Here is a 15,574-nt window from a genome sequence, read left to right as displayed (position 1 = left end):
AGTGAATTTAAAGTGAAAGTTTCCTACTCTACCAAAAACAGCAGTTGCTCTGTAAATTTACACTACTAAAATTAGAGGCCTTTGAGGTAGCTGTGAAAAGATTCTAATGTTGAAAGAAAAAAACCCCTCAGAATGTTACAAAACTAGGAATCAAAATAAGGCTGTCAAGAAATTCACATTTGAAAAAAAAAAAACTTTTTAAAAAATGGGGATATTTTGGATTCTTTGATTCCACAAGGCAGCTATTACAACTTTTGTTGGCCTTTTATTATTTTTAACACATCAAAAGAAATCTATTCTAAGGAACAATGTTTTTTTTAAAAAAATATTCAGGGTAGCATATACTCACACATTTTGCTGTTTTTATGTCTATATAAATATTGTAGATTCTTTTCAGGTTTTCAGTTACAAGTGCTTGTCATGTAGAAGCATTTGATAGCCTGAACGAATGGGCAAGCAACATTTTTACCTACTTGTAATGAGAGGTGAATGCATTATGAATTGGTGACATAAAGTAAGAAAACAAAAAGAAATCAATGGGAGTTTAAATGAGACCCTAATAATAATAATAATAATAATAATAGTAGTAGTAGTAGTAGTAGCAATAAATTTTATTGAGCATTTACTACGTGCCCAAGACTTTTTGGACTATCTCATTTAATCTACCAACAGTCTATAATATTGTATTATTATTCACATTTTACTGATAAGGAAATTGAAGATTACAGAGGTTAGGTAACCTTTCATGGTTATAAAAGTAAAAGGTAAAGCTGGGTGTTAATACAGCAGGTGTTTGCATCACACAATAAATATATACTAGGTTTATGCTAGTGTATGGAACTAAGAGTTTAGTGTTGCTTTAAGGCAGGCAAACTTTTTAATCTCTTTTTATTTTAAGAAAAGAAGCTGGTATATGATATATCAAGAGTTGGCAAACCATGGTCCATGAGTCGAATCTGGTTGGAGGCACCTATATTCATAAATAAAATATAACTGGAACTTAGCAGCTTCATTGTTCATTCATTTGCCTGTTGTCTTTTGCTGCTTTCATTCTACAATAGTGGAGTTGAGTAGTTGAGACAATGACCCTACGACCCGCATAGCCCAAGGCATTTATGAATTGGCCTTTTCCAGAAATTGCTAAACCTTATGGTATAGAGGCCTTCTTTAGGATATATGTAAAATGGCACATATTTACTTCCAATGTTCTAGCAATAGAAATATGAATGCCTTTTACTAGCGCCTTTTTTTTAGCACATTTCAAGTTAACAAATATAATATGGAATATAAAATCTGAAAGTAAAGTTTAACCCAGTGTAAGATCATATTTTGTTACTATCAAGATTGTGATAATTTGTAAACATAATTCTTTGAATGTTTTTAATATATTCGTTATAAAAAATTGGTAAAATAAGTACATTAAAGGGAAGAGTCAATTGAGCTGCTTGATATTAACTTCTCTGACACTGATTCATTGTTTTGGCCAAAATCTGGAATCTGAGGGTTTTGAATTTTCATCTTTCTCATGGAGCTCTGTTTTATGTGGCTGTTGGGAAAGAGAAACATACAAGTTCATTTGTACTCTCTCAACAAATAGATATCTTAAGAAATAATTATTACTTTTCTCTACTTCTTATTTGGAAATTCCCTTGCAAGTGAGTTCAATAAGCTGAATGAAAAAAAAAATGAGCCTAGTGATAAGTAATATGTACGATCAGTTAGGAATATGCATCTTTAGTCGGGATGTATAAGTTAAAAGCCATTTAACTCATAATATTGTCACTTGGTTGTCTTTATTTTTTCTAGATTTGGATGATCCAGTAGTAACTGTTCATCAAAGTATAGGTGAAGCTAAAGAACAATTTTATTATGAGAGAACAGTGTTCCTCCGGTGCGTTGCCAATTCCAATCCTCCTGTTCGGTACAGCTGGAGACGTGGCCAGGAGGTGTTACTACAAGGATCTGATAAAGGAGTTGAGATTTATGAACCCTTCTTTACCCAGGTAGGAATTAAGGTATAGTATTTCCACCCTACTTTGCTAGGATACTTTCCTAATTTAGGGACCATGCAATAGTATAGCTATTTGAGAAGCCAGTTTCTCCAAATCTGGCCTTTTACAAAGCAATATGTGCTTGACTGAAAGATCAGAGGACTGAAATATGAAGGACAACTTTTTTTTAAATGTGGTTGTTAATTTAAAATGTTAACTCTTGGGCCGAGCCCGTGGCGCACTCGGGAGAGTGCGGCGCTGGGAGCGTGGCGACGCTCCCTCCACGGGTTCGGATCCTATATAGGAATGGCCGGTGCACTCACTGGCTGAGTGCTGGTCACGAAAAAGACAAAAAAAAAAAAAAAAATGTTAACTCTTGAAAACATTTTTTTAACTTAATGTATCCTAATGTATTTCTCTACCCATAGGTTTAACAAGATTTCACTATAAAGTACATAATTATACATTTTGTGTACTGATTTGGTTTTTGGGCAAAATATTTCTTAAAAGGAGAGATTTTGATTCTCCCATTTGAAAGAATAAACAACGTTTAAAGAAATGAGGAATCTATTTGAAATTTATTTGGAAATTAGTTTTAGGAAAAATCTGTCTTTGATTTCCTTCGTTCGTTTTTGTTTTTGACTTAGTTTAGAATAATGCATTAAAATGTTAAAAATGAACATATCTAATGAGTTATTAAAAACTTAATAAAAAGAAAAATTGAGTTAATTTTACATAGAGCTAATGTAATATGAATTATTCCTATGTAATGTAATGAATCTATATTTCTTGAAAAAGACATTGAAGTTTGTATAGGGATATTTGAGTGCTTTTTTTGACAACTAGAAAGAAGCACAAACCTAAATTAACAAGAAAAAATGTTTTAACATCAAAAAAATGTATTTGAACAAATGTTCAAAACAATTGACCATGAATAATAATAAAAAATGAGATAAGCTACCAAATAAACAGGGATTTGACCACACGTATATAGATTTGAGATCTCTGCCTGTCCATAACTAGGGAAATGCACAAATAAACTTCGTTATATTCTGCTTTACAATTTTAAGGATTAATATAGCTTTCATATCTAAACTCTAATAACATAAGGTTACCCCGAGTTTGTAAACTTCCCAGCATCTCATTTTTTCACTATTAAATAAATGCTTTTACATAGTAATAATGTTTTTATATAGTAAATTAAGACCTGACCTTTTTCATTTTTGTTGTTGTTGTTGTTGTTGTCCTTTTTTTGTGTGACCACACTCAGCCAGAGAGCACACCGGCCTCCCTATATAGGATCCGAACCCGCGGCCGGAGCGCTGCTGCGCTCCCAGCGCCGCACTCTCCCAAGTGAGCCACGGGGTCGGCCCCAGACCTGACCTTTTTCAGATTAATATAATTGCCAATGTCTAGAATTAACTAGTATTAGGTCTAGTATTGGAAGAATGCAGTAATTGTACAATAACATCTGCACACATATTTATTTCTGTGTTTTGCAAGTGTATTGTAAATACAAAACATATATTCTTTATTTTTTCAAAGATATAGAGTAGCTCTGACATGCTAAAATTTAAATCTGTAAAAATAATTACCACACATGTGTTACCAGTGAATCTACCATGACACAGTATTAAAGCCTGTTCTGATCAGACTCTCTCTTTATTTAGGCCACTATGACATCAGCTATTCACTACCAGCAGGCAGGATTGAATTTTCCCCGTATATTCTGCACTACTGCAATTCATTCTCGAATTTTTACTAAAGTAATTTTTCAGCTAAGAAAAATTTTAAAAAATGTCATCCAGATAAAATGATCACCAATTATATACTTGATTCTTCTATTGGCAACTTATTTTTAAAATATGGAATTGTTCAAACTTAGAAAATACCTTTTCCTCTAGAGTCTTGTCAGACATGATAACATTCACATATACTTAGGTTATTCTAAACACTTATTTAGTATATGGCTATTTCTTATCTACAAATGGGTCTGATCACTTGGAAATGAACACATAGTCCTTGTCCAAACTTTGGGATATCTTTTATACTGTCAAAATAATTAGAAGTTTGTTTTAAAATTATTAAACAAGCACAATCAAACTTTTCACTCATTGTTTTGAATTTGTTTCTATTTTACGTAAGCAGTTCTCAGAAACCATCTTACAAGAGAGCTCTCAAACTATTAGCTGATAACTTTGCCTTTTAAAAGTAACTTGGATTTTCTCTTCTTTGTTTTTCTGCCATTCTGTTATGAGAAAACAGCAATTTTTTGATATGAACATTTCAATACAGACACTTCCTTTTATCTGAATATCAGCCTTAACTATGCTGTGTAACACAGACTTTCTCCAGCTTTGGCTGTGCTAGTATCTCTGCTGCTTGGACAGTTTTAATTAATTCTCTTAAAAAATATTTAAGAAACAGACGTTTCTTGCAATTCTGTGTTCTGGATTAGGGGGCTGTAATTAACAATTGCCAAGAGTATGCAGTTTTAGCTCCTATTTTAAAAATGTTTCCCCTGCCTTTAATTACATAATTATGGTTTGCTTATCTCTCTTTCTGAACTGGCTATGTATTTGTATCTGTCCTAAAAATCATGTTGAAGCAATAAATACTTTAATACTTTTATGTTATATGTATACTTAATTTAATATTAAATATATTTTATACGCCAAACTGATAGAAAGACTCAAACATCAGCATGTGGCAAATTTAGTTCTTATAGCCATAGACAATGTTTGCTTTTCCATAGACAAATGTTGTCAATGGTTTTTCTTCATAGCATGCATGTTGATATACTGAATTGGGCCTGTACGCAAATCCAACCATATCACATGGCTTCCATTATCTCTCCATGTAATATTGCAATAGGCTTCTAACTGGCTGTCACACTTTATTAAAGAAAACTCGAAACATTCAGAGTGATCATCTAAAAATGTAAGTCTGATCAAATCAGAGTGAGGTTGTGTTGTATCTATTAGCTCAGTTTGAGGAGACTGATAATGAGATTATTGATCTGACGATGATTGATATTGTCAATGCATTATAATCAAGCAGAGAAAAAACCTGATCCTCTTGATTTTTATTTTACTATTTTTCAGGTATAGTTTTGCTCTATAAACAATTTCAGAGCATATGTAAAATTTTCCAGTGCAAGTTGTCTTTAGGCTTATTAAGCTTTGAGATACTGCTTTGAGTCTATATGTGTATATATGTATTCATCATAAATACATAAGAAGCTTGTCATTTATTTAAGAAATTGTGGAGAGCTTCTTATGAAGAAATTATCCCTCAGGGGCAAGGAAGCTAGCCACGTATAGCTTCCTGCATGTCCAAGGGTTTCTTTTTCAGTTAGGCCATATTAGGTTTACTTTTATAGAGGGATTACAAATGCAAATACCTACTGAGAATAATATAGTAACATAAATATGTGAATCTGTCTGGTAGTATGAAATAACTGGTGAGGCCTGCTGTGAAGTGGACAGAGCATGCCTGCTCTTTAGACGACACTGCACCAGCAGTTGTCAGAGCTCTGTATTTGACTCATGGACTGCCGTTATGAAACTGCTTGACACCACATGTTCTTCAGGGCTCATCTAGTGGCACATATGATAACATTATTAGTTTCATATGATTTCACATGTAGAAAGTTACAAAATAATTAGGGTTTCTCTAAAAGTTCAGTTCAAAGAAAAAATTAGAATTAATAGATTGAGAAGTTCAAGGCTTATTCCAGGCACCAGGACACATTTGAATAATATAAGTGAAAATGATATGCAGAACATTTTTACCCATAAGTATACTCGATAGCAAACAATGTCCTCATTTGTAGCTGCTCTGGAAATTTGGAAGTACTGTGAATTATGGCTGTCTAGCAGTAGAAAGAAACACAATGGACTTCTGCTTGTTTTTATTTTTACAATGATAAAATATAATTTTTATGTAGGGTCTAATTTATATAGTTATCATATCTAGTTATTTGTCTCTACATTACAATGTAAACCCATACATTTAAAAGTAATTATTCAGAATTGTTCTGTTGAGTTAAAGGCATCTTTTATTTGGTCTACATATCAAATTTTCCTTACATTTAAAATTAATTTTGTGTTGTATCCTGGAAATATTTCCCAAGATTGACTTCTTTTTTTTTCTCTTCCTAGCATGACTTTGCTATTTTTAATGAGATAGGAATGGTGTTTACTTTTCCTTTTGTTTATTTTGCTAGTATTTTTATATTCATAAATATACAAGAATGAGGGTACTTCAAAAAGTTTGTGGAAAAATGCCATATGTACTTTATAATGAAAATGTTACTTTTCGTGTTAGGATTGTTTATATTATAGCACTTCAATAACATTTTAATTTATATCTATAGATCTATAGTCTAAGACCTCTATAGCTTCATAATGTAAATAAGACCCAGTTAAAATAACTGAGATATACTGGGTACAGATATGGGTAAATCTTTGCCAGAGATATAGAGGTTAACTAGGAAAGGCTCCTCCTCTACTAACTTTGTTGATATATAAGTGAAAAGTTACTGTAAACAGTAATTATTATACAAAGTAAAAATCATTGTCAAAATAGAGGTACATAATACTGTTATGGAGAGAGCATTCAAGGTGGAAGTATTAACACCTCAGAGGAACACAGAAGGAAGACAGTATCTCTGAAGATTTCCTATGTCTTTGGTTGGCTGGAGCAATAATTGGTACACATGGGAGCAGTGGACTGTGAAGCTGGGAAGGTATACTGGGACTAAATTGTGTAAGAATTCAGATGATAAATCATGTGTCGGCTTATTTTTTAATTTTAGAAAATTAAATTTATTTTAAGGATATTATGTTTTCAATAATAATGCTATTCAATAATAATGAATAATTCAATAAGAATTATAATTTTGTTTTTAATAAGATAGAATTTCTAAGAAAATGAGCTATATCTGCATGCCCATTCATATTAAGTTAATAACTATATCGATTTGAATTGAATACTTATTTGATAATCCTGTTGAGCAACAAACTCTTGTTTATACCTTTTTATAGCATGTGTTAACAGAATGAAATTGGTCTGTATTTCTGAGGCTGATATGAATTCATAAGTCTAAAATGTAACAATTCTAACAGGAATAATTATGCTGTTCATACTTTCACTCACTTAATACTGTATTTCAGTATTGAAATACATAAGTTGGCATATATCATTATCTATTTATAAGTTTGTAATAAATTAATTAATCATTAGAGCTACAAAAAGTGAATGTAAATTGGAAGGCTTTTTTTTTTTACTGATACCTGTAGATTGTAATAAACTTCTAAAATAAATATTTTTAAAAGTTCTAGTTAATTTTATAAGTAACATGGAAATACTATTTGATATGTGCATTATTTCACTAGAGCAATGTCTACATTGGTAAGGGCTACTGACTAATTTATAGCATGCTTTTTTCCCTTTATTTCTTTTATTTAGAAAATAGCTTTAAAAGTTTAAATATAGGTGTTGCGGATCATTTTATGATTGTTCCAGAAATGTGTACTTACATTTTATAATTTGGACATTTACTTGCCATTTTTCTTCAACTTTTGTAAAGATGTTCATGACATCATCTTGTGTATTGTAATTATACCATCTAATTGCAAGACTGAACATATTTACATCAATTACATAATTAGTTATAATTAGGCTAATTAGACTAATTATACAATTAGACAATAATCAGCTCAAAATTTCTTTATACAAATCATGGAAATTCACATGCAAAAAGCCTCCCTACATCACAGAATATCAAATTTATATGATCAACAAAATAAATTAATGTTATGTGATAAAGCCATTGTAAATGTTAAAGTCCACATCATATATAGTCACATGTATGCATACTTGCCATTTGATAGCATATATATGTATACACAAACATATTGAAATTCTGTTTTAAAATATATTATTCTGTTTTTTTAAAAAAATCTTCATTATTTCCTCAATGTGTTGAATTAAGTGGGTAAGATTCAAATTCTTCCACAATTCTGCCTGTTAGTTTTTACTTTCCTTCAGCAGACTTTGTATTAGCCCCTCTCCCTCTTGACATGGTATATGGATAAATCTTACACATTGACGTAGCAGACAGTTTTAAGTGGATCCTGTAGGTTTGTACATCTTGGCATATTATTTTCTGACTTTGAGAAGTTATCACCTTAGCTCACCCAGAACGGCTCTTCAACACCATGATAGCTGAACCACTGGGAAATTTTAGATATAGAGGTTTTATTTTCTCTTTTATCTGTCCTTCTCACATGCCCATTTTGCTGCTTTATTCTGAATAAGAATTATCCAGGATATGCATCTGGAAACTATGCCATACTTGTTGGTGTATAGAGTGGGAATCACTCTGTTGGTTGTCTTTTCACTATGTTAATTGTTTCTTTTGCTGTGTAGAAGATTTTTAGTTTGATATAATCACGCATTTGTTTATTTTTCTTTTGGTTGCCTGTGTTTTGGGGGTCGTATTCATGAAGTCTGTACCCAATCCTGCTTCCTGGAGTGTATCCCCTGTTTTCTTTAAGGTGTTTTATTGTTTCAGTTTGTATGTTTAATTCTTTAATCCATTTTGAGTTAATTTTGGGATATGGTAAAAGGTATAGGTCTAGTTTCATTCTCCTGCATATTGATATCCAGTTATCCCAGCACCATTTGCTGAAGAGGCAGTCTCTTCCCCAGTGTATAGGGTTGGTGCCTTTGTCAAAGATCAGATGGCTATAGGTGTGTGGGTTGATTTCCAGATTCTCCATGCTATTCCATTGATCAGTGTGTCTGTTTTTATGCCAGTACCATGCTGTTTTTGTTATTGTAGCTTTGTAGTACAGTTTAAAGTCAGGTAATGTTATGCCTCCAGCTTTTTTTTTTTTTTTTTCTCAGAATTGTTTTGGCTATGCGTGGTCTTTTGTTATTCCATATAAATGTCTGGATAGTTGTTTCCATTTCTGAGAAAAATATCATTTGAATTTTGATGGGGATTGCATTGAATTTGTATATCACTTTGGGTAATATGGACATTTTCACAATGTTGATTCTTCCAATCCAAGAGCATGGGATATCTTTCCATCTTCTTGTGTCCTCTTTAATTTCTCTCAGCAGAGGCTTGTAGTTCTCATTATAGAGATTTTTCACATCCTTGGTTAACTCAATTCCTAAGTATTTTTATTTTTGGTGGCTATTGTAAATGGTCAAGCTTTCTTGATTTCTTGTTCTGCATGTTCACTATTGGAGAAAAGAAATGCTACTGATTTTTGTGTGTTGATTTTGTATCCTGCAATTTTGCTGAAATCATTTATCAACTCCAAGAATTTTTTGTAGAGGCTTTAGGCTGTTTGATATATAGGATCATGTCATCTGAAAACAGGGACAGTTTGACTTCATCTTTTCTAATCTGGATGCCCTTTATTTCCTTCTCTTTTCTGATTGCTCTGGCTAGTACTTCCAACACTATGTTGAATAGGAGTGGTGAGAGTAGGCATCCTTGTCTAGTTCCTGTTCTTAAGTGAAAAGCTTTCAGCTTTTCCCCATTCAGGATGATAGTGGCACTGGGTTTATCATATATTGCTTTAATTATGTTGAGATACTTTCCATCTACCTAACTTATAGAGGGTCTTTATCATGAATGAATGTTGAATTTTATCAAATGCTTCTTCAGCATCTATAGAGATGATCATATGGTCCTTGTGTTTGATTTTATTGATATGGTGTATCACATTTATTGATTTGCATATGTTGAACCAACCTTGCATCCATGGGATGAATACCACTTGATCATGGTGTATAATTTTGCATATGTGTTGTTGTATTCTGTTAGCTAGTATTTTATTGAGGATTTTTGCATCTATATTCATCAAGGATATTGGCCTGTAGTTTTCTTTTTTAGTTGTGTCTTTACCTGTTTTGGGTGTCAGGATGATGTTTGCTTCAAAGAATGAGTTTGGGAGAATTGTCTCTGTTTCAATCTTTTGGAATAGTTTGTAGAGAACTAGAGTCAATTCCCCTTTGAATGTTTGGTAGAATTCTGCTGTGAATCCACCTAGTCCTGGGCTTTTCTTTTTTGGGAGCCTTCTGATAACAACTTCAATCTCTTTTATTGTTATTGGTCTGTTCAGATATTCTACATGTTCTTGGCTCAGTTTTGGTAGTTTGTGTGTGTCCAGAAATTTATCCATTTCCTCCAGATTTTCAAATTTGTTGGTGTATAGTTGTTTATAGTAGTCTCGAATGATTCCTTGTATTTCAGATATATCAGTTGTAATGTCATCTTTTTCATTTCTAATTTTTGTTATTTGGGTCTTCTCCCTTCTTTTTTTAGTTAGCCATGTGAATAGTTTGTCAATTTCATTTATCTTTTTAAAAAACCAACTTTTTGATTCATTGATCTTTTGTATCATTTTTGGGGTTTCAGTTTCATTAAGTTCTGCTCTGATCTTAATGATTTCTTTCTGTCTGCTAACTTTGGGTTTGGATTGTTTTTGTTTTTCTACCTCTTTAAGATGAACTAGTAGGTTGTTCACTTGCCATCTTTCCATTCTTCTGAAGTAAGCATTTAATGTTATAAATTTCCCCCTTAGTACTGCTTTTGCAGTATCCCACAGGTTTGTGTATGATGTATCATTGTTTTCATTAGTTTCAATAAATTTTTTGATTTCCTCTTTGTTTTCTTCTTGGACCCATATGTCATTAAGTAGAATGCAGTTTAATTTCCATGTGTTTGTGTTGGGCCTGCCACCGGCTGACCCAAACAGCCCTTGCCTTGCTATCAGTCTCTCCCTTGGTGTCCCTTCTGGTAGGCGGGCGGATTGCCCAGATTCCTCTTACCCAGTCCCCGTTGAGAGGAGATGGAGGAAGAGAGCTGTGAAGAGAGGTGAGCACAGCTGCCAGCCCCAACCAGCCCATTAAAGAACACTCAGACATGGCGGGGGTTCTGTCGAGCAGTTCCATTTATTATCACACAAGCACTTGCTTTTAAAGGCAAATGGGGAAGGGAGGTTTTTACATCCTCCAATCAGCTTAAAGGTTATGAGAGCACACATCCTGTCTCAATGCCTAGCTATTGCTATCACACAGTGTTCACAAGCGTGGAAGTGCATATTTGGCCAATAAGGGCTGAGGCAAAATTCCCGCAGGCACTCCCACCTTACTTCCTCCTGGCGCCATCTTAGGCTGCCACGTTAATACGCCCTTATGGGCCCATAATGGCGCTGCTTGTAATGTCACTTAAGGTGGCGTTAGTTTTTAAGGCCTGACATGTTTGTATAGTTTCCAGAATTTCATTTGTTATTGATTTCTAATTTTAATCCATTGTGGTCTGATAAAATACATGGGATAATTCCAATTTTGTTTGAATTTGTTGAGACTTGATTTGTGGCCTAACATGTGATCTATCCTGGAGAATGATCCATGTGCTGATGAGATGAATGAATATTCTGAGGTTGTTGGATGGAATATTCTGTAGATATCTGCCAAGTCCAATTGGTCTAGACTGTTGTTCAGATCTTCTCGGCTGATTCGTTGCCTAAATGATCTGTCCAATATTGATAGTGGGGTGTTCAGGTCCCCTGCTATTATGGTATGAGTGTCTATTTCCTTCTTTAGGTCTAATAGAGTTTTTTTTATAAATCTAGCTGCTCCAACATTGGGTGCATATACATTTATGATTGTTATGTCTTCTTGATGGATCAATCCTTTTATCATTATGTAGTGGCCCTCATTATCTCTTTTTATGGTTTTTAGTTTAAAGTCTATTTTATCAGATATAAGAATAGCTACTCCAGCTCGTTTTTCATTTCTGTTTGCATGGTAAATCTTTTTCCATCCTTTCATTCTCATTCTAGTGAGTCTTTACAGGTCATGCAGGTCTCTTAAAGGCAGCATATAGTTGGGTCCTCCTTCTTATCCAGTGAGCCAGTCTGTGTCTTTTGATTGGGGAATTTAAGCCTTTTACATTGAGTTGTTATTGAAAGGTGTTGATTTACTCCTAGCATTTTATTGATTTTTGTTTGGATGTCTTAATTGTCTTTTGTTCCTTTCTTTCTGATTTACTGCTTGTCTTCTGTATTTGTTGGTTCCTTGGGTTGTTGATAAACTTTTTTTTTGTTTTCTCCTCATTGTTGCCATTTTTATTTTACTAGTGGGTTTTGATTTTTCTTGGGTTTTTATGGCAGTGGTAGTTATTTTTCAGGAACCAAACCTAGTACTCCCTTGAGAATTTCTTGTAAGGGTGGTCATGTGGTAGCGAACTCCCACAGTTTTTGTTTGTCTTAGAAATGTACTACTTTCCCTTGAATTCGGAAGGATAGCCTTTCAGGGGAGAGTATTCATGGCTAGCAATCTCTGTCTTTTAGTATTTTGAATATATCATCCCATTCCTTTCTGGCTTTTAGGGTTTGTGATGAAAAGTCTGATGTTAGTCTGATTAGGGCTCGCTTATAGGTGATTTGACATTTCTCTCTTGCAGCTTTTAAGATTCTCTCTTCGTCTCTGAGTTTTGCCAATTTGACTATAACATGTCTTGGAGAAGACCTTTTTGGGTTGAATACAGTTGGGATCTTTGAGCTTCCTGAATCTGAAGATCTGTGTCTTTTCCTCTATCTGGGAAGTTTTCTGCCACTATTTTGTTGAATATGTTTTCAATGCAATCTCCTTTTTCCTCCCTTTCTGGAATACCCACTCAGATATTTGAGTGCTTAAGGTTGTCTGATATCTCTCTTAGATTTTCTTTAATGTTTTTAATTTTTTTTTTGTCTGCATGTGTTATTTCAAACAGCCTATCTTCAAGGTCAGAAGTTCTCTCTTCTGCTTCTGCAAGCCTGCTGATTAAACTCTCTGTTGTGTTTTTTATTTAATAGAACTAATTCTTCAGCTTGGCAAGCTCTGCTACATTCTTTTACAGTGCATTGATTTCTTTGTACATTTCTTCTTTCAGGTCCTGTATACTTTTCCTCATTTCATCGTGTTGTCTAGCTGAGTTATCTTCTATCTCATTTAGTTTCCTTAGAATTATCACGAGAAAGTCCTTGTCAGACATTTCAAGGGCTTCTTGTTCTATAGGATCTAGATCTTGAGAGTTATTACCCTTTGGTGGTGTACTTTCTTGATTTTTCATATTTCTGGTATCTTTCCCTTGATGTTTAGTCATTATGGCAAGGGATTTCATGGTCCACTGGTTTGACACTATTGTCTGGCTAGGATGCTGGTGGGGCTGCCAATTTGGCACTGCTGCCTCAGTGTCTGCTCAGTCGCCTACTGGTACCTCAGGTGTGTAGTCACCTCGGGCCTTGGGCCTCTCTGGGGAGGTGCCTCTCTGGTTGGTGTGCACTTGGCTGGGGTGGGGATGGAGTCCGGGGGCAGCAAGGCCTACCTGCTTGGTCACATGCCAGCACTGCGGGGTGCGTGGTCTCCACAGATCTCAGGTCTCTCTGGCAGAGCGCCTCTCTGATTGTGCACTTGGCTGGGCTGGGGCTGGGGTCCAGAGGTGGCGAGGCCTACCTGCTCAGTTGCACGCTGTCTTCACAGGGCACATGGTCTCCGCAGATCTCGGGCCTCTCTGGCAGGCGCCTCTCTGGTCAGCGCACACTCGGCCAGGCTGGGGATGGAGTCTTGCGGCAGCGAGACCTACCTGATTGGTCATGTGCCAGCATCACGGGGTGCGTGGTCTCCGCATATCTCAGGCCTCTCTGGCAGGGTGCCTCTCTCTAATAAATATTTATTATCTCGAAGTCAGAGCTTTAGGTTGAAAACCTTTCCTTGAAATAATGGCTTTCAGGTAATATTTAAAATGACTGAAGGTGCATCTGTTGCTTGGCGTAGTAGACAGTTATGGTTGGTGGGTATCATGATTAAAATATTTTGTGAGAAGAGAAGGCTAGCCTTGGTGAAAAGAAAGTCAGATAGATGAGATTAGTAGAATTAAACACAGACTAAGTGATTTCAGAATAGACACAAAACTACTCTCATAGTCCATCTAATCTGGCCTCCTCCAAGCTCTGAAATTTTATCTGATTCCATGCTCTTTATTGCTCTGCACTCCAGTCAGATTGATATCCTATGTAGTTCTCCAACAGGCCACCCTTACTGCTATGGCAGGGTCTCTGCAGTTGTGGTTCTCTGTGTCACATTGTACCACTCATTCCTCAAATATTCTTCTAGTCCTTCAAGTATAACCTCCTTAAAGATGTTCTAAGACTTTCCATCTAAAGTAGCTTACCACATTTCCATCTCTATCTCTATTACCTTGTTTGATTTATTTGATAGTATTTAATACTTTTTAAAATTATCCTCTGTGTTTGTGTAGATGTTTATTGTTCCAAACATTTATATTCCATGTCTTTTTCATTGTGTTTTCAGCATTTAGAAAGTACTTGGCACAGAGTATGTACTAAACAATTATCTGTTCATTGAAATAAGGCTATAGTTAATTTTCTATAAACATATATTATTGAAATATAGCATACATATAAAAAAGTACATGAAACATAAGTTTACAGCTTGATGAGTTTTTAGAGATCATTCCCTCTTAGTAGCACAAATATCAGAAAACAGAACTTAAGAGCAGGTTACTCCCTCCATGGTTGTAGTTAATTTTAAATCAGCAACTGGCTATTTCTTAAAATTGATAGTGCATGACATGGCCAGCATAATATTTAAAATAATTGACTTGATATAATTGTTATGTTTTTCAAAGAACTGGAAGGAACAGAAGAGTACCAATTCTAGTAGTCCAAGTGAAAATATTTAAATGCAGAAAAATTACAGAAAACGAATCAGATGGGTTCCAATTGATTGTAAATGTGATAATATTTATAGGGGAAAAGCACCCAGAAAGATGAGAAACTAATGAGAATGATAGAAATAATATGCAGACATGAGGAAAGGACAAAGTGCCTAGTGAGGAAGAAAGAAGTCTAATTTTTATATGTATTATGATTATATGATATGACTACATTTCTTTTGGGGAGATATGTTGGGTGGGAAAGACCAAACTTTAAGTATGTTCTGTTAATCAACCAATACTGTATTTATTAAGCAATGGATATGAAAGCCTCCTTATTAGGTATTGTGAGAGATATAGGAGACCTCTGCCCCTTAGGGGCCTTACAATTCAGTTAAAGAATATAAGTCAGCACACTGAATGATGACTCATAACCAAGCACTTACTAGTGAGCTAAAAATAGATGTCATAGTATAAAGATGCAAACGAAAATGCCAGAAAAAGAGAATTTATTTCTAATTGATGAGGTCTGAAAGGACTGCACAGAGTAAGGAGATATATTTTTGGACTATGTATCATTTCAAGCAGGAACAGAAAAAGATTCATATCAAGAAGTGGGAAATTTTATCTTAAAATCAGCACAAGTTTGGAATCATAGATACCTCAAAAGAGTAGCAAAACTAATTTGATGAGAATAAAAAGTTGTGTGAAGAATAAGGAAAGAGTAGTTTTGCTTAGATTACAGAATCTCAAATGACAGACTATGAGTTTTTGAAATGCCTTTTCAGTGAAGATCTACTTAGGGTTTTCTAGCATGTAATTTGCATTATGAAGG

The 15,574-nt window shown here is 34.4% G+C and overlaps 1 protein-coding gene across 1 annotated transcript in view; it reads left to right on the top strand.

The window, feature by feature from the left end:
• The window catches only part of MDGA2 (MAM domain containing glycosylphosphatidylinositol anchor 2), an 800,938-nt gene that overhangs the window by 505,773 nt on the left and 279,591 nt on the right, over positions 1 to 15,574 (top strand). The window contains exon 4 of the mRNA XM_063091085.1: positions 1,807 to 2,003. Coding sequence (XP_062947155.1) covers positions 1,807 to 2,003 — 197 coding nt within the window. The remainder of the gene's footprint in view (positions 1 to 1,806; positions 2,004 to 15,574) is intronic.

This window comes from Cynocephalus volans, chromosome 3 (assembly GCF_027409185.1).
Source record: "Cynocephalus volans isolate mCynVol1 chromosome 3, mCynVol1.pri, whole genome shotgun sequence".
Lineage (NCBI taxonomy): Eukaryota > Metazoa > Chordata > Mammalia > Dermoptera > Cynocephalidae > Cynocephalus > Cynocephalus volans.
This window is presented reverse-complemented; position numbering and strand designations above follow the sequence as displayed.